This window comes from Chinchilla lanigera, unplaced genomic scaffold (assembly GCF_000276665.1).
Source record: "Chinchilla lanigera isolate Chin_1 unplaced genomic scaffold, ChiLan1.0 scaffold00005, whole genome shotgun sequence".
NCBI classification, from domain to species: domain Eukaryota; kingdom Metazoa; phylum Chordata; class Mammalia; order Rodentia; family Chinchillidae; genus Chinchilla; species Chinchilla lanigera.
Window position 1 is genome coordinate 42,022,696 of NW_004955406.1, and position 17,349 is coordinate 42,040,044.

General features: G+C 48.7%; 1 protein-coding gene across 1 annotated transcript in view; it reads left to right on the plus strand.

The window, feature by feature from the left end:
* The window catches only part of Srgap2 (SLIT-ROBO Rho GTPase activating protein 2), a 249,497-nt gene that overhangs the window by 221,461 nt on the left and 10,687 nt on the right, over positions 1-17,349 (plus strand). Inside the window, exons 15-20 of the mRNA XM_005375386.2 lie at positions 1,006-1,083; positions 1,885-2,019; positions 4,091-4,196; positions 10,819-11,043; positions 14,437-14,516; positions 16,793-16,973. Coding sequence (XP_005375443.1) covers positions 1,006-1,083; positions 1,885-2,019; positions 4,091-4,196; positions 10,819-11,043; positions 14,437-14,516; positions 16,793-16,973 — 805 coding nt within the window. The remainder of the gene's footprint in view (positions 1-1,005; positions 1,084-1,884; positions 2,020-4,090; positions 4,197-10,818; positions 11,044-14,436; positions 14,517-16,792; positions 16,974-17,349) is intronic.

Below are 17,349 nucleotides of genomic sequence, written 5' to 3' on the forward strand. Positions count from 1 at the left end.
TGTGTGTGTGTGTGTGTGTGTAGTGCTGTCTGTAAGCCATGTCCAAGTCCAGACTGGCCGTGTGACTCTCGCCCTCCCTACATGCACACCAGTAGCCCCACAGGTCTGATGTCAAGGATGAGCATGTGGTGGGAGCCACGAGGCCTGGATTTGAGTCCTGACCCAGATTCTTCCTACTTGTGTAACTGAAGGCTGCTTGTCACTCATCAGTCCCCTCGGCTAGAAGACTGGGTTACTGTTGACCTTGACCCTGGTGTGAGGTTCTCACTTGCTGTACGGACCGAGCAGCAATCACTACTGTATAGTCATTACTACTATACACTGCTATTTTTATTAATAATTATTTCTACTCTAACAAAACTCAAGAAGACAAAAGTTTTTTGTGTACATTATCATAGCATAACATTCGTGTGTGTTTGTCTTTAAAGCAGCAGGGAGAGACCACTGCCTAGACAGTAGCTGACAGTGCCACCTGTGACTGATTCCCAGTATTTTCATGTCCTCTTTTTTCATCACTACTGAAAGCACTGTCCCCCAAATAGTAGAACAGTGTTAAACTAATGAAAGCAATCATTATCACCTCAAACCTTAAAAAACTTCTCCAGTGGTACATAATGTCTTAACTGCCACAACCCAGCTTCCATTCTGGGAAATAAAACCCTGGGCAATAAGAAAGCTCCAGCAGGTCACTTGACGCAAGTCAAGTGCATTAGGCAAAGGCGGGAAGGCACCTGCGTCAGTCTCCCTCAGAGTCAGGAAAAGAGCTGGCTATGGACGTCCTTCCATTAAGTCTCTGACTTGGTTTTTTCTTTAGATGATGCTTCCTAATTTTTCCAGTGACTTTCCCAACACCTCTGCACATGTTTTCCTCATTGTCCTGAAAAAAAGAGACATAGGATGCTTCAGTATCCACTGCCTGGGGAGATGGCATTCAGCTGAGCTTGTACTGTGGTTGTGAACTTGCTTTTTCTTCTCTGTGAATTCTTTTTCCCTGTGTGGTTCCAGGACTACAGCATGAAGGAATTTTCCGGGTGTCTGGATCCCAGGTGGAAGTGAATGACATCAAAAATGCCTTTGAGAGAGGTAAGGGAATAGCCATGAGGATAAGACCAAATGTCTGCCAGCCTCCTGCGGTGTAGGCTCCGCTGTTCTCCCCAAGAGCTTAGGAAGCCTGCTCCGTGCTCTTCAGCCAGACACCTGTCATACACGCAGGCATTAGCTGTGCGGAGAGAGGCTGGGCACATCCCAGCTTCCTTCCTTCTCAGCCCCACCCTTCCTGCCTCTCCTGCCAAAAACTGAGAAGTTAACCGTGATATCTAGGCAGTTTATGGCTTCATCCAGAGCCCTTGGTGGCAGTTAATATCAAGGCTAATGTGCCTGTTCATTGTAGCCCATTTATTATCTTGTGGGCTATTAAGGTAATGGGCAAGCTTTGGCAATTTCCGTCACTCTAATGGATATATATAGTTTCAATTTGAGGTTGGTCCTGTCATTAAATCTTATTACATCTCATAAGAAATTTTCCACAGGGAGCACCTGTAAGTAGGTGTCCTTTGCTGGGGGCCAAGAGAAGCAAGAGCCAGTGGGAGGAACTGGTCTCCTTGGCCTTGTTTTCCTCCCCAAGGGACTCAGGTCCAGCCTACTTTCGAGATTCTTGTGAGAGAGGCAATTGCCGTGCCCCAGGCTCCAGAGAATCTCCCTGAGCCCGAGAGGATGGTTTTATCTGTTCCCCGGTCTGTCCCAGTTGTGGACACTGTGCTGGTAGAGATGATGAGCTGGTGGAGGACACCAATAGGTCACCCCTCCCCACCTCTTCCGTTTTGTCCTATGTGTTTCTGCCTCTCTTACTTTCTTTCCTTTTTGGGGGGCATTGCTTATCCTCAGGAGAGGACCCCCTGGCTGGGGACCAGAATGACCATGACATGGATTCCATAGCAGGCGTCCTGAAGCTTTACTTCCGTGGCCTGGAACACCCTCTGTTCCCCAAGGACATCTTCCACGACCTAATGGCCTGTGTCAGTAAGTGCCACCCTACCTTCAGGCTGACTCCTGGGCCACAACTGCTGGGAGCCAGAGACCTGAACATTTCCATGCAGTTCTTTATTTCCTTATGTGCTTTTCAGTAAAGTTTTCCTTTTTCCCATTTTCCCCAGTGAGTTTCTTCTCGGCTTTATTCTTTCATCCCTGGTGCTAGGGGCCGGACTGGAAGGGTGATGGTTCAGTAACTCTAGGGCTAGAGTCGGGACTTCTGGCTCTTTTCTTTTGATTTGCTTCAGTCACTGGGTGTGGTGGCGCACACCTGTAATCCCAGCACTTGGGAGGCTGAGGCAGGAGGATCATTGCAAGTTAGATACCAGCCTGGGCTACAAAGTAAGCTGAAGGCCAGCCTCAACTGCATAATGAGACACTGTCTCAAAAAGACAAACAAAACAAAACAAACAAAAAAACCTCTCTTATTTGCTTCAGTCATAAACCTTGTTCTTCTAAAAAGAAGACTTTATGTTCCTTTAGTAAAATGCCTTTGCATTCATCCATAGATCTAGTTTTTTCAGTTATTTGAAGCTTATACATTAGGGCTTGGGCTTTTCATGATAGCAGGAGAAGAGCATAAGTATTACACATGTTTACTGTTAACCATGGCGTGGCTTACCTGCTAGATGTATTTATGTGCATTCTAAGGATGAGAGCCCTCTGCACATTTAAAAGTAGTCATATTCCCCCAGAAAGCAGTATATATTTTGTTTTCTTAGGGGTTCTCTGCCATTTACTCAAAAATTTGAGACTTGAAAAGAAGCTGTTCCTAACCATTAGCTCAGCTCATGATACTCAAACATCCTCTCATATCTTTCCATGGACTACTGTCCACAGAAACTTAGATTAATATCAGGTCTTGCTGGAGGCAAGATGTCACTTGAAGGACGGCCCCACAGGCAGGAGCTGGTGATGCCTTTGAAATGAGACAAAATCCTTCCTCCCAGGTTGACCAGGGTCCTCGTGCTCCCTCGCTTTCCAGTCTGGCTCAGTATTTGCCCTGAGTCCTTGTGCCTCTCAGTTACTGTGCGAACAGCCGAGCACATTGGTGATGAACCTATGGCATGCATGCCACAGCAGGCTGTTTGTATCTTTAAAAGCTCTGAAATATTCGCCATCCCGAGCCTACAACATTCAAGAAATTAGCTCTTGTTTTCTTTGTTGACCCCTTACCTGTGGGAGTCTCCATAATACAAGTGAGTTGTGCGTGTGATTAGCTTTGCGTATCCCTTAGGTCATGTCTTCAGGTCTTTTCCAGGGCTGGAACCAGGTAAAATCCCTTCAGCAGGGCGGTGGTTGCTGAGAGAGTCTGAGATCCCTGACATATCTCTTGTTCCTAACCCAGTACTTCCCATTTCTTTTTCTCATAAAGGCCATCATAGAAAAGAACAGCCATAATGGGGCCGGGGATATAGCTCAGTGGTACAAGTGCCTGCCTGGCAAGCGCAAGGTCCTGAGTTCAATTCCTGGTACCAAAAACAGAAAAGAACAGTCATATAAATGTCACTTATACAAAATGACATTGTCCATATGACGCACTGCACATCTGTCCACAGCAGTAGCCACAGGCCTGGGGCCGTACCTGTAGCTTCACTGGCCCACACCATGCGAGTTGTGGGTGATTATGCAGGGGCTGCCATCCCCTGCCTGTGGCCACATCCTACTCATTCCTGCTGCAGATGAGAGGGGACAGACAAGCCAGGCTTGACCAGAAGACAGGGTAGTGGCGCGTGTACAGTGGGCAGGCCAGAGGGGGCAGGCTGGGTGTTGAACATAATGGCAGGTTGAGAAAGAGCAGTTAGCCAGTTGTCTGTGGTTGTTTTAAGAAGTGCATGGGGTGGCCACCCCAATACTTCCTCCGTCCAAGGAGTACAGCAGTGACATGTGGCCTCTTGGGACAGCCCACCCCAAGTAGCCACAGTCCTGTCCCTGGGCTCCTGTGCTGTGTGTTGACGAAATCCAGTGCTCTGTGCTGCACTTGCTGGAGATAGGGGCTTCTGGCCGTTCCTCCTGGAGTCTCAGTCACAGTGCAGGGTGACATGTGGCTTTCTTCTTTCAGCAATGGACAACCTGCAGGAGAGAGCTCTGCACATCCGGAAAGTCATCCTGGCCCTACCCAAAACCACTCTGATTATCATGAGATACCTCTTCGCATTCCTCAGTCAGTAAGTAGGCACCCCAGTGAACTTGGGGCTCAGGCCCTGGCTTTGGCTACTTGGCTATTGGAAGTTCCAGACGGCCCTGTCTTTTCATTCACGCCGGTACATACATACTGAGTGTTTACTGTGTGCTGGCCATAGTGCTGGGCTGTAGGAATGCATTGTTAAGTGAGAAATGTCATTTAGCTCACGTTCCCGGGAAGGGGACAGATAGTAATAGGCATCTCAGGTGGGATAAATACTTACAAGAGAAAAGGATGAAAGAAGGGGATGAAGGCTGGGCATGTGGCACATACCTGCAGTCATAGCACTTGGGAAGCTGAGGCAGGAGGACTGTGAGTTTTAGGCCAGCCTGGGCTACCAAAGTAAGACCCTGTCTCAAAACAACAACAACGACAGCAACAAAACAGATGAGTGCAAGAGCTGGTTTGAGGCAGAAGGTTGAAAGGAGAACATTTTCAAGAGGTGGTCAGCAGAGGCGTCTCTGAGAAGACAGGGTGTGAGCAGCAGCCTAAGCATTGAGAAAGGAGCCACGGGAACATTGAAGACTTGGGAGCCATTGGTAAGAGTGGGTTTGGATTTGCAAAATGGTTGAGAGGTTTTAAGGGGAAGAGTGTAATGACCTGATCTATGTGCAGTATTATCAGGAGGGCTCATCCTGTATCATCAGCTGTGTGGTTGGCTGAGGGCTAGCTAGACAGAAGGGTGGGTAAGCAGGAAAGTGCAGGTGGGGATTATTTTACACATGGTAGAGACAAGACCTGCTCCTGGAGTGAATGTGCAGTGTGAAAGAAGAGAGAAATCCTACGTTTTTGGCATGAGGAACAGGGAAATTGTGATGGTATTCGTGTAGTTAAGGAAGACAGGTATAAAGACTGTTCTCAAAGTCAATGGGCCCCTGTGGACAGGGTCATTTGAAGCACCCATTAGGCATCCCGGTGGCTTTTGAAGCAGTTGAACACAGGGGTCTGACAGAGGGGGAGAAGCCTGGTGAAGGTGGGGAGGTGCGAGTCACCTTGTATTGGTAGTGTTTAAATGGCCACCCGGGGTATGAGTATGGCCAGAAGAAAAGTCTGAGGACCAGGGCAGCTTTGGCTTGGCTGAAGCATTTCTTCTTGTGCAAGCAGCGTGTCCTAGCCTGAGGCTGCCACAAGGCTCGCCATGTGGCAGTGAAGGCATCAAGCAGGGATGTGGGGCACTGGCCTTCTCAGGAGCCTCGGTCTTCACTTTGCTTATGCTTACTTAGGCTTTTCCCTCAAAATCCTGGACTTGAACAGGCCAGATAGGGCTTTGGGGTGTCTCCTTTGGGTTTGTTGTATCTGGGAAGCAGTGAAACAGCATGTTAACTGCTTAGGGGTTTCACCACCTTCTCCTGAGGTCCTTCGATCTGGCAATACTGGACCTACCTTCTGACATGGCAGTGGTTCCCTGTGGAGTCAGGGCTGCCCTCTGGATGGGACAGACACTTCCAAGTCACCACGGTCCCAGTTGTCCCTGTCCCTCCCCAGTCCCAAGACTGACTGAAACCATTCTCGGGATCCATGGATCTATCAAAATGAGGGAAACCAAGGGAATCAAGGGGCCAGAGTGTTTGATCACATATTTCTTGGTGAAAATGAAAAGACTTCCTCTATGATTGATCTCTACTTAAAAGGAATACACCTTTAGAGACTGTTTCACAAGCCTCAGCTTGCTTACAAGTTCAAAGTCAGCTTGGTGCTATAGGCATCAGGTTTAGTGGCCCCTTAGACCTTTCTGGGGCACCCACACCATCATGTCACCTCAGTGCTGGCCCTTCAGAGCTACGGAGGATCCTGGTTTCACAGCCCACCTCTTGTGCCTATCCTGCTCATTGGCCAGGCCCTGCCTCAGCACTCTAACTATCTCTGAGTTAAAACTCCTCAGGGCCCCAAAGGTTCACATGTGGCCTGGAAATTGCTAATTACTCTTGAATGAATCAGTCCCTTGAGGGTCACCAGTTGTTGTCCTCACTCGTTGACTAATACCTGCCCTGCCTCAGCCTCTTGAGTGGTGGGATGACAGGCATGCGCCAACTGAAGTTTATATTCATACATTCTAGAGTCTGCAAGTCTGTCTTAGTTACTTTTCTTTCATTGCTGAGACAAAATACCTGACACCCTAAGTTAAGGAGCTCACATTTTGTAGAGGTTTCAGGCCATACTCAGCTGGCTGCAAGGCAGAGTGGCACATGGCAGAGGGCAACAGTTCGTGGTGGCAGAAAAGAAAAGCAGCAAGAGCAAAAAGGGAGGAGTGGCAGCAAGCAGCCTCTTTCCCTCCCTTATATTGTATGCAAGCTACCTGCCCCAGGGCAGGTATAGCACTCACACCCATAATCCCAGCCCTGGACCATGAATCAATCACAAACTCTAGAAGTCTGCCCCATGACTGCATGAGTCTTTGGGGGGACATCTAGACACAAACTATAACAAAGTTCAAGCTCAAAGTGCCAGAGTTTGGTTCCTGGTAAAGTCCCTCTCCTTGGTTTATAGACAGCCTCTGTATTGGTCAGCTTTTCTGTTGCCAGGCACAATACCTGACATAATCTAAGGGAGAAAAGGTTTAATGTATCTCACAGTTTGGGGGGATCCAGTCCATACTCAGCTGGCTCAGGAACATCATGGCAGAAAGGGGAGGCGGGCAGAGCTGCTTAGATTGTGGCAGCTGGGGAGGAACAGACAAGGGACCATACACAGCACCCAAGGCCCCACCTCCATGACCACACACCAGAAGTGTGCTACCAATCTGCTAGGCAGTTCTTAACCCAAAGAAGTTGATGTTATCATGATAGACCATCACAACCAGCTTCTCACTGTGTCCACACATGGCCTTCCTTCTGTGTATGCTCAGGGAGACCTGTGGTATCTCTTCCCTTTTCTAGGAGGACATTAGTCCTATCAGGTTACAGTCCCATCCCCAAGTGCAGTCACAGTGGGGCTCCAACATACAAAGTTGAGGGAACACAATATATTCCTCAGAAGGGGTAGAGAAGAAACCAGAGAATCAGAAACAGCAGGTACAGAGGACTCTGAATGAATTTTATTATAAAGAGCACAGAAATGGGACAATAATCTGAGGTGGCAGTGGGGTTGAGAGAGAATTTTTTTTTAAGATGGGGCAGAATAACACTCTTGTGGAGATGATAAAGAATGGAATTTACTGCCCAGGAAGACAGAACATAAGGGATAACCAATCAGTGGGCTTGGGGACTACAGAGGGCGGGTAAAGGAATGAGGAATAGCTTGGAAAGACCACCAGAAAGCATCAGCTGGAATTAACTTTCCCTCCTTGTCTCAAAGAGAGCCCTCAGGGAAATCAGGGGAAGGCTGTGATATCTGCCTACACAGAGGGGAGCTCTGGAGCCTCCTGTGATGTCTGTTAAGGGCCCAGAGGTTTCCAGCCTAGGTCATCCAGCTCCGGAGGCTGATGCCTTATCCATTAGGTCACTGCGTCACCACAGCCTAGGTCATCCAAACAACACAGCTTTTTCTCTTTTTCAAATCTGAAGTCAGGGCAGGGGTGTAGCTACAATGCTTGCTTCACATGCACTGGGCCCTGGATCCCATCCCTAGGAACATTAAAGAAAAAAAAAATTGTGCAAAACTTAGTGTCCCAAAGATTTAACATTTTTACTTTGAGATCTACAGTCAAGATCAGCTCGTTAGGTAATACCTGCTGAGGAAGATGTAGAGTTCTGTAAATTAATCACTGCCAGATGTCAGCAGTCCTGCCCTCCAATCCCTGACTAGAACGGCGGTGTTTATGTCAAAAAGCAACTGGAATATTCTAATCACGGAAAATACTTATGAACCCCACTTATGTGCTAGGCGCAGTGTGAAGCGTTTTGCATCTAGTACCTCATTTTGTCCTCCCAGCAGCCTCATAAAGGAGGCAGATCCTTACCTCTGTTTTACAGTGAAGACACTAGGGAGCTAGAGCCATGCTGTAGAACTAGTAAGCAATAGAGACAGAAGTAAAAAACCATGCCTACTTTACTCTAAAATTCTTGAGCTATTTTTCTTTTTAATTTAGTCAAACAGACAATTGCACATATCAAAAAGTAAAAAAGTCCTGAGAAGTGCATGATGAGAAACATGTTTTCCCCATGCCAATCATGATTGCTGTGCTGAGCATTTTTAGGATGCATGAAAGAGGGTGAGTTCAAATCAGTTAGGAGAATTCACCAGTGTAATGGATTGAAGCTATCGAAATACAGTTTGTTTTGTTTTGTGTTTTTGAGACAGCGTCTCACTATGCAGTTCAGGCTGGTCTTGAACTCATTTTGTAGCCCAGGCTGGGCTTAAACTCACAACGATCCTCCTGCCTTGGCCTCCTGAGTGCTGGGATTACAGGTGTGCACCATGTCTGGCTCTCAAAATACAGTTTTATTCTTAGAAGAGATGGCATGAATATAAGTCAATACTAAAAAAATTTTTTTCAACAGGAAGCTGTTATCAGTGCTATGTATTTTAAATATTTTCTTAAATATAAATATCCTGTGCCGGAGACCTTATACTGGCTGTAATATCGTGACATGTTATACAAAATTATATGTATTTGTATATACACATGTATGAATTTTAAGGGGTATAGAATACCTAGTTTTGGTCAAATTCTTTTTTTGTTTATTTGCTTGCTTGCTGGAGACAGTGACACTGTTTCTCAGGCCTGCCCCAAACTCCTGGGATCAAGCAATCCTCATGCCTCAGCCTCCTGAGTAGTTGGAACTATAGGCATGAGCCACTGTGTCTGGCTCTGTTGCCAAATTCTTGGAAACCTCTGTACCCCTCAGACACAGTAGTTAAGAGCCACTGGTTAGCCCCTAGACTGAGATGCATATGCCCACTGTGAATTAGAAGAGAGAAAAGGATCGTGGTCTTTTTATTTTTCCTCTGTAGTGTTGGAAATTGAACCCAGGGTCTTGCACAGTTACCCTAGTTTTTAATGGGAGTCAAAAAATGGACCTCAATTCATGAGACTACAGCCCATGAAGCTAAGTCCTCCTCAAGCTCGTGGTCACTGTCACCACCTATAAGTTAAACAGTTCTTCCCTTAGTAAGCGTTGCCTCATCTCTCCTCTGTTGTAGCGTTTTCACTTGGTGCACTAAGGGCTAGAGTTTGCGCCCTTTTGACCACCAGGCTCCCCAGAAACTACTGGTGTTCTTTCCTGTCACTAAAGCACTCTCAGATCGCACTTAACAAACCAGGCTTTGCTGAAGCCTCCTGTGTCTGGCCAGCCCGGAATTTGCTTCCCAGCCCTGAGTTGTCTTATCTCAGTCATTCCTGCTCTTCTCTCTGCATCCAGGGTGAGCAGGAAGACTCAGAAACTTCCTTTTAATTTAGGGTCCGGAGTTATAAAATTAAATCTTTAAGAACCCCTATGAAGCAATCCAGCCACTGGATTTATATCCTCCCTATCACTCCTGTATTTGATGCTAGGTCCTAGAGAACAGCCATTCTCAGCGCTTCCTCCAGTGGCTATTTCTCATATCCATGGTGCCACTTTTCATGTCCTGCAGTGATTCTCAAAGGAACATAAGGTACATCTCAGAACCTCCACAAGAGAAGGGAGAGGGATACCAGCTTCGTAACATGAGCCTGGATGTGACTTTTATTTACTTAGGAATAAAACTCTGCCAGTTCAGAAGAGCCACTGCAGAGGGCTGGATCTGTCAGAATTGGTGCTGAGCAGTGCCTGCTGGTGTCCAGGACAGGCCACACACCTCTGCAGAGCTCACAGTTGTGGTAGGGATTTGGCCAAAGCTGGGCTAGCACTCTGGACCTGGCTAGGCAAGTACCAGTGGGGATTTACCAGGCACGATGGCCCATTGAAGGCCTTGGATCTTTGGCCAGGATTGGAGGTGTGGCGAGCAACTGCTGGCTGAGCGGGGGGAGTTCCCAGAATAAATAAATACCCAAGGATGAAGTCAGTCCACACCCCAAGGAAGCATGAGCAGAGTCTGAATAGCACACTGACCTTTTCCTGAACAAATCCTGAATGTAATAAGAGAAGAGGATATTGCAAAAGTGAAAAACAATTGCAATAGCCATTTGAGAAGGAAATTCACTGTCTTGGTAGAATATAAAAGCAAATCCACTGGCTATTTTTTAATTAAGTCTAGAGGCAGGAGTGGGATATCCCTAATAATTTGATTATTTTGCTCTGCAAGTAGGTACACACTGCACAGCGCCCATTACCAGGGCAAGCCGAGGCTCCCTGTCTGCTCTGGTGGCTTGATGGTGTAGGCTGCAGGAGCCATACTGAGCTTTGTAGAGTGACATGGTCTCCAGGGAGAGTGGCTTTGGTGGGTGAGGTCCAGGTTGGGGGTGAGGAAGAGGTAGTAAGGCAGATTTGAATGAGGAGCTGGAGAGAAGGAAAGGTCAGGTTTACAAGCAGGCACCTCCATTTTACCCTTCTCTGGCTCCTGAATGACCATCCGGTGGTCACTCTTGTGTCCCCAGGTGACTTTCTGGAAGGCTGTGATGCCCAGAAAGGCAGGTGGCAATTTTTGGACCTTCTGCCTTTGCCCTTGGCAGTGCCTCCTGTGATTGTGTTTTCTGGGCGTTCATGCGAAAGCTTTCCAGCTTCCCCCTTTGCCTTCTCCTCCAGTTTATCACAGTTCAGTGAAGAGAACATGATGGACCCCTACAACCTTGCCATCTGCTTCGGGCCCTCGCTGATGTCGGTGCCGGAGGGCCATGACCAGGTGTCCTGCCAAGCCCACGTGAACGAGCTGATCAAAACCATCATCATCCAGCACGAGAACATCTTCCCCAACCCCAGGGAGCTGGAGGGCCCAGTCTACAGCAGAGGAGGAAGCATGGAGGATTACTGGTAGGGGCTCGGGCTGGAGGTGGGAAGTCGCCAGTGCACTCCGGCGTGGAGGGCCAGATGGCCAAGGGGAACCTAAAGGAAAACACCCAGGTCCTCCAGCCTCCACTCCGGGCCTGTCAGCTGCCAGGGCAGACCCCCGCCTCCGGGGTCTATGGAATACATGCCGCTTCATGCCACCTCCCTCCTCTGTAGGTTCTGGGTGGCGAGAGTTCTGAAAGGTAGTGATGACATTCACAGCAGGACTAATCCTCTGGGAAAGGGGGTTTTGCAGGGTTGTATGTGGAACTGCTGTTCAGTTGTCAGGAGCCCCCCATGGCCTCTGGTCTATGCTGTGGACTGAGAACAGCAGTCCTGGTCCCAGGGAACCCATTCTTTCTGGGAAGGGTTTAGGCAGTGAGGCATGATCTCCTGGCTGTGAGTTTCTAAGAGGATGCATTAGAACTCTCTGGGAATGTGTGAGGAGGAAGACGACCCAGCTCCATTTGGGGCAGGTTCTGCATGATCCCACCCTGAGGCAGGATCACATTCCATAGGGTAGGGCTTTTCCCGACTGAGCTTGAGAACAGAGAGCCAGGAGGAATCCCTAGGGAACAACTCTGCTAGACGCCCCCCTTGGGCAGATAGCGCAGTCATTTCCCAACAGATGGAAATGTGTTTCCATGTGACAGAGGAAGTCTCTGCAACCCAAAAGTACCTCAGTGATGGGACACAGCCTCACCTCCTGTCTTGTACCCAGCACCAGCCGTTAGCGCATGTAGCCTGCTGTGACATGACTCACAGGGCCATTTTCCCACCAGACACAAAGACAGCTGAGCTTCTCTTATAAACCCTGATGTTCCTTACCTCCCTGCTTCCCCTGAATAGTGTTTCAGCCTGAGCTGAAAGCATAGGCCAGCCCAAATCGGACGCATCTGAAGTCCACATCTGGAGCCAGTTCAGCCAGCCCCATTGCTATCCATTGAGGTAGGGGAGGCCAGATGATGTTTACTTAGCTAAAGGCCAAACTCCCTGACCCCCAAGCAGAGACTCCTGCCCACAGAGTGAAGAAAGTGACATTTGTACCTCTGTGAGCATCCCAGTGGCAATGACATTCTGGGTTCGCTCCTCTGCCGTATTGCAGAGCTCAGGTCTGGGTCCAAACTGGAAGAACCTCAGCTGGCTGACTTGGAGAGAAAGGTTCTGTCACTGACAGATGGCTGGTGATGACTGGGGAGGTTGGTCATTTCCAGTCTCAGCCCACTGGCTGGTGAGCGCCAGGGAGTAAGTCTTGTGCAGACCACTCATGATTTTGCCCCTCTTGAGAGGAGTGACAAACTGCAGTCATGTTGCCGGTTCCTGCTTCTAAAGTCAGAAGGTCTGCCCTAGTGCTCAAATAGCAAACCCCCACAGGCTCTGGACCTCCCAGAGCACAGGACCCCTTCTCCCTGACCCTTGAAAGGCAAGCACCTTTGTCCATTTTCCCACAGACCACTGTGTGTTGTGCATTTGACATTTATTACACCAGTCTCAGTCTAGGTGGAAGGCCCTGGGCCTCAGGCCAGAGGCACCGATGAGCAGCATTTGCTGACCTGGATTGAGACCTACTCAGCAGCTCCCAACCTCTCCTCCTTTGGGAAGAGAAGTGCCTGCGAAGTAAGCTAAGATGTGAGGGAGGGGAGCCCCAAGGCTCCTGGAGAATGGCCAGGAGACAGAGCCCCACCTGGCCACTTGTCCTCCCCTTAGCTGTAGGCAAATGCATTTCCCCACTCTTTTTTTTTCTTCCCGGTACCAGGAATCGAACTCACAACCTCACGCTTGCCAGGCAGGCACTGTGCCACTGAGCTAAATCCCCAGCCCCCACTGTTTGCCCACTCTTGCCAGTCCCAAAACAGGAACTCAGTGTTCTGGGACAGCCTAGGGGGGCTTGGGGGGATTAGGGTGTGGAATGAGAGAAGCACAGGATTTTAGGGCCAGAAGGGACCTTAAAAAGCATCATCTTGCCACAGTACAGAGGTTTTTAACCACACGTTGGTTTCTAACCAACAGCACCTAGGTCACATCGGGCTGGGTAGAAATGCAGATTCTCCAGCTCCAGCTAGACCCAGAAGTGGGTGCAGGAATTCTAGGGTGGGGCCGTGGGGTTAACCAGCTGTCCAGGGCTTCCCGCAGTCTGAGGCCTCTTGCCTGAGTAGATGGCCGCGTGGAAAGGGCTGCCTTTGCCCCATGCACCCTGAGAGCCCTGTGAGTTTCCAGAATGCCATGAAATTTATCAGAGGGACTCTAGGCCCAGGAAACATAAAGAATTATGCTCACATGTTTGTGGCAAAGAGGAAGCCCTATTGGTGCTCTCCTAGAATGTTCTGTGGAATCAGAGAAGCCCCCTTGGACCTGGTCAACCCGTCTTTGCAGAGCTCCCTGGGATTGCAGGACCCGTGCCCTGGGGAGGGAGAGGCTGCGGGGCTGGAGGAGAGGCTGGGGCTGGTGGGCACCACCTGGAAGGCCAGCTTATTACTGCATGCTGCTAGAGGTGGAAACCTCAGCCACAAACAGGGTTTTTCACTACTTTTGAAGAAGTGAGTACTTTCATCTGCTCTGAAGTCTCTGGCCATTCTTGATTCTCTCTATCCTGGATGAGTTTTTAAAAGATAAATTTTGTTTTGTTTGGTTTTGGGGGGTTTTTTTCTTCTCCTTTTCCCACCCCTACACCCATCTAACCCAGGGCCTCACACTAAAGCACAGGGCAACATAGGGCATCAAGCAAAGTGAGAAGGGGCTAAAGTGTAGCACCTGCCTGGCATGCCCAAGGCCCTGGGCTCAATCTGAGCACTGCAAAAATTTAAAAGCAAAAAGGGAGAAAGAAGAAGGAAAGAGGAATCACTTATCAAGCACTCCAGATGTTTTGCTAAATGATACTGTTAACTCCTAATACAACTCCAGGAGGGGGACAGATCAGTCTTCAGTGTATGGTTGAGATACCTAGGTGAGCAGGAAAGAGATCACTGTGTAGCTCTCAGCGGTCACATAGTGGTACCCGATTCAGCTGAATCTGACAGCAAAGTCCTTTGCTGCCTCTCTACTGTACTTCCTCTTCAGGAACCAGGAACAAATTCACCTAGAGAATCAGCCCTGGAGGAGTTGACCTGTTCTGTGTTTGCTAAAGAATTTATTCAATAACTTCTAAAGGGCTTCCCTTTAGTCTAAGGCCTAAATAGTCTCCAGCAGTTTTTGTAGCGGGAGCTAGAGTAGAGAACCTGTGGAGCCGTAGGTTTTGTTCTGAGTATTTTTTTGTGCATATGCCAGGTGTAGTGAGCTGAGGACTGATCTGATGCTCTTGCTCCCAGGAGGCAGTTGAAAGGGGAAGAGAAAGTCTTTGTAAGCAGTCACTCACACCCTGGTCACTGTTCTCTGTCGCAGTGATAGCCCTCATGGAGAGACCACCTCGGCTGAAGACTCCACCCAGGATGTGACTGCAGAACACCACACAAGTGATGACGGTACGAAGCCCTGCGTCCTGCTGGGTGGGGCTGCCAGTGCTCAGTCTGGTTGTGTGTCCTATGCATGGGATGCACTTTGCCTGGCAGTTCCCTGAGGATTGGCAGGCAGCTCTCCTGCCTTCCATTTCCCTTCCTAGAAGGGACATCCCTGCATAGACTAGGCTTTCTATTAAACTAGAGGAGAAGGCTGGGCATGGTGGCACATGCCTATAATCCCAGTACTCAGGAGGCTGAGGCAGGAGGATTGCTGTGAGTTTGAGACCAGCCTGGGCTACAAAGTGAGCTCAAGACCAGTCTGAACTACATAGTGAGACCCTGTCTCAAGAAGACAAACAAACAGAACTAGAAGTAAAGAACTAGACCTTGTGTGGCCTTCTTGTCCTCCTTCCTAGCTCCTTGTTTAGCCTGAGTACTGCAGGGTGTTGGTCCCTTATCGCAGCCCAGACTCCTACCAGGTAAGTGGAGACCAAAGGGAGAAAGAGATGCTTTGAAAACCAGCAAGCCTGAGGAATAGAGAAGTGGGTGCCAAGAATGAAGGGAGGCGAGCCAGGGCGAGTAAAAGGACACAGGACCCCTTGCTTGCTCTTGTGCCTGTTACCTGGCTGACTAGAAAAATAGGCCCTTTCCTCACTCAGGTGCGCGAGTGCTGAGCAGTCTGGTGTGTGTGTCCCTAGGGCCGGAATGCTCAGCTGTCACCCTGAGCCCCTCTGCAGTGCCCATGATTTATTAGGGTCTGTCCAGCCAGCTTGTTTTCCCATTTGAAACAGCTCCACACCTCCATTTTTGGATCACTTGGGCTTGGGAAGGCTTAGCAGCCGACAGGGCTTCAGAATTTTCTGGGCAGAAGAATAAAATGGCACAGTTTGCAGGGCTTTGCCTGCTCCCTCCCTTGCTTCAAATGAATTCTGCTGTCCTGGGCCAACTTTTAAAGGAGAAAAACATTAGGACAGCTTACATAGATCCTGCTGGGAGGAGGATCAGTATGATCATCTGCCGCATTATGAAGGGAGTAGGTGAACTAGGGAATTTAGTGTTGGGTCAGAGCTGCCTCATCTCAACACTATTAGAGGCTTTGTATATTTTGTCTCTTGATCTCTAGTGAAATAGGGCCATTGTTTTACAGTTGAGAAAATGGAGGTCAGAGAGGTCAAGTGACATAGTGAGGCTGTAGAGAACACGTCAGGAGACCTAGACCTTTTCTGGTTGGCCTCCTGTCGTGAAATCTCTGGCCCAGCCTGTTCAGGAGCAGACTTAACCAGCCAGGGCTGTCTGGGCATGGCCATTTTGTTTGTTTGTGGGAGGGGAAGTATTTGTTTTGCAGTACTGGAGATTGAGCCCAGAGCCTTCACATTGAGCTATGTCCCCAGCCCTTTTTGTTTTTTAATATTGAAATAAGGTCTTGCTAATGCTGAGCTCAAACTTGTGATCCTCCTGCGTCCACCTTCCAGAGTGCTGGGATTACAGTTGTCTGTGACCACACCTGGCTCTGATCTTGTTTTTATCCAGGTTTCTTCTCTACTTCCCACCAGATCTGACATTCAGGATCTTGGTTTCTGAGAGCCTTATCTTCACTATCTAATCTCTACCTGCAGCCTAGTGACCGATATGCACATCACAGCTGTTCTTACATGTTCACAAGTTCATTGGCTGCTCCTAACCATTTATGAAAAGGGCACTTTATTTATCCCCATTTTATGGATGAGACAGAAGCCTACACAAAAGTAAAAGTACAGTACATTGCATTTGTAAATACCTTTTAATATTTCAAATTATGTTCATGTGTATTTTTCCACAGTTGACCAGACCAGTTATTTTCTTTTAGAGACTAAAAACTTATGTTCTACTGGGGAGAAAGGGTAACATAAATAAATTACTTAAAATGTAATATGATAAATTTTCTGCAATTAATGGAACTACTAGATAATCAGAAAATAAGTAATGCTTAAAGTAGAGCATAGCGAGTTTGATGATAACAGGGATAGGCATAGTGAGCGGCATGGAAACACAACGGGGTTGCCAGAGACGACAGGGTCACCACACGTCTTGCCAGACAGAGAGAAAGGGACTCGAGGTGAAAGGACAGTGGGAGGATGGCCGCTTGTTCAGGGCGATGGCACAGGCTGTATGGGAACTGCCATCGTCCCTGCCTACCTGCCTACACTTCAGGCCAGGTTATCCTCCCCCACTGTAAATCCAGCTGCTGGGACCTTCCCGCCCCATTTCCTGAGTCTGTAGGTCCTGACAACATGTGTTTCCTCCTTCGCTTCCCTTGCCAGAGTGCGAGCCCATCGAGGCCATTGCCAAGTTTGACTACGTGGGCCGGACAGCCCGGGAGCTGTCCTTCAAGAAGGGGGCATCACTGCTGCTATACCAGAGGGCTTCAGACGACTGGTGGGAAGGCCGGCACAACGGCATCGATGGGCTCATCCCCCATCAGTACATCGTGGTCCAAGACACGTACGTAGGGCCCTGACAACTCTAGGGGTGGTCCCTGGCTGCACTACGGGAGTGAGACTTCAATTGGGAGCTATAGGAGGATGAGGGGACCAGGCCCCCCCCCCCCCCCGGCACAAACACGGCCTGAGGTTTACAGTTCCCCAAGGGGGAACTCCCCCAACTCAGTGAAGAATGTTTTTTAATTTCTCCACTCTGATCCCCCTTTGAATCACTCTGCCAGGCATTTGTTTTAGAAACCTGCCAGCCAGCACTCACCCACGCATACACCTGATGAGGGATAATGTGGGCTTTTATCTCCCCTCAGACATTTCCTTTCCAGATTGGGGAGACATTTTTGTTTTGCTTTTTTTTAAACAACCATGTATACCCCAACTTG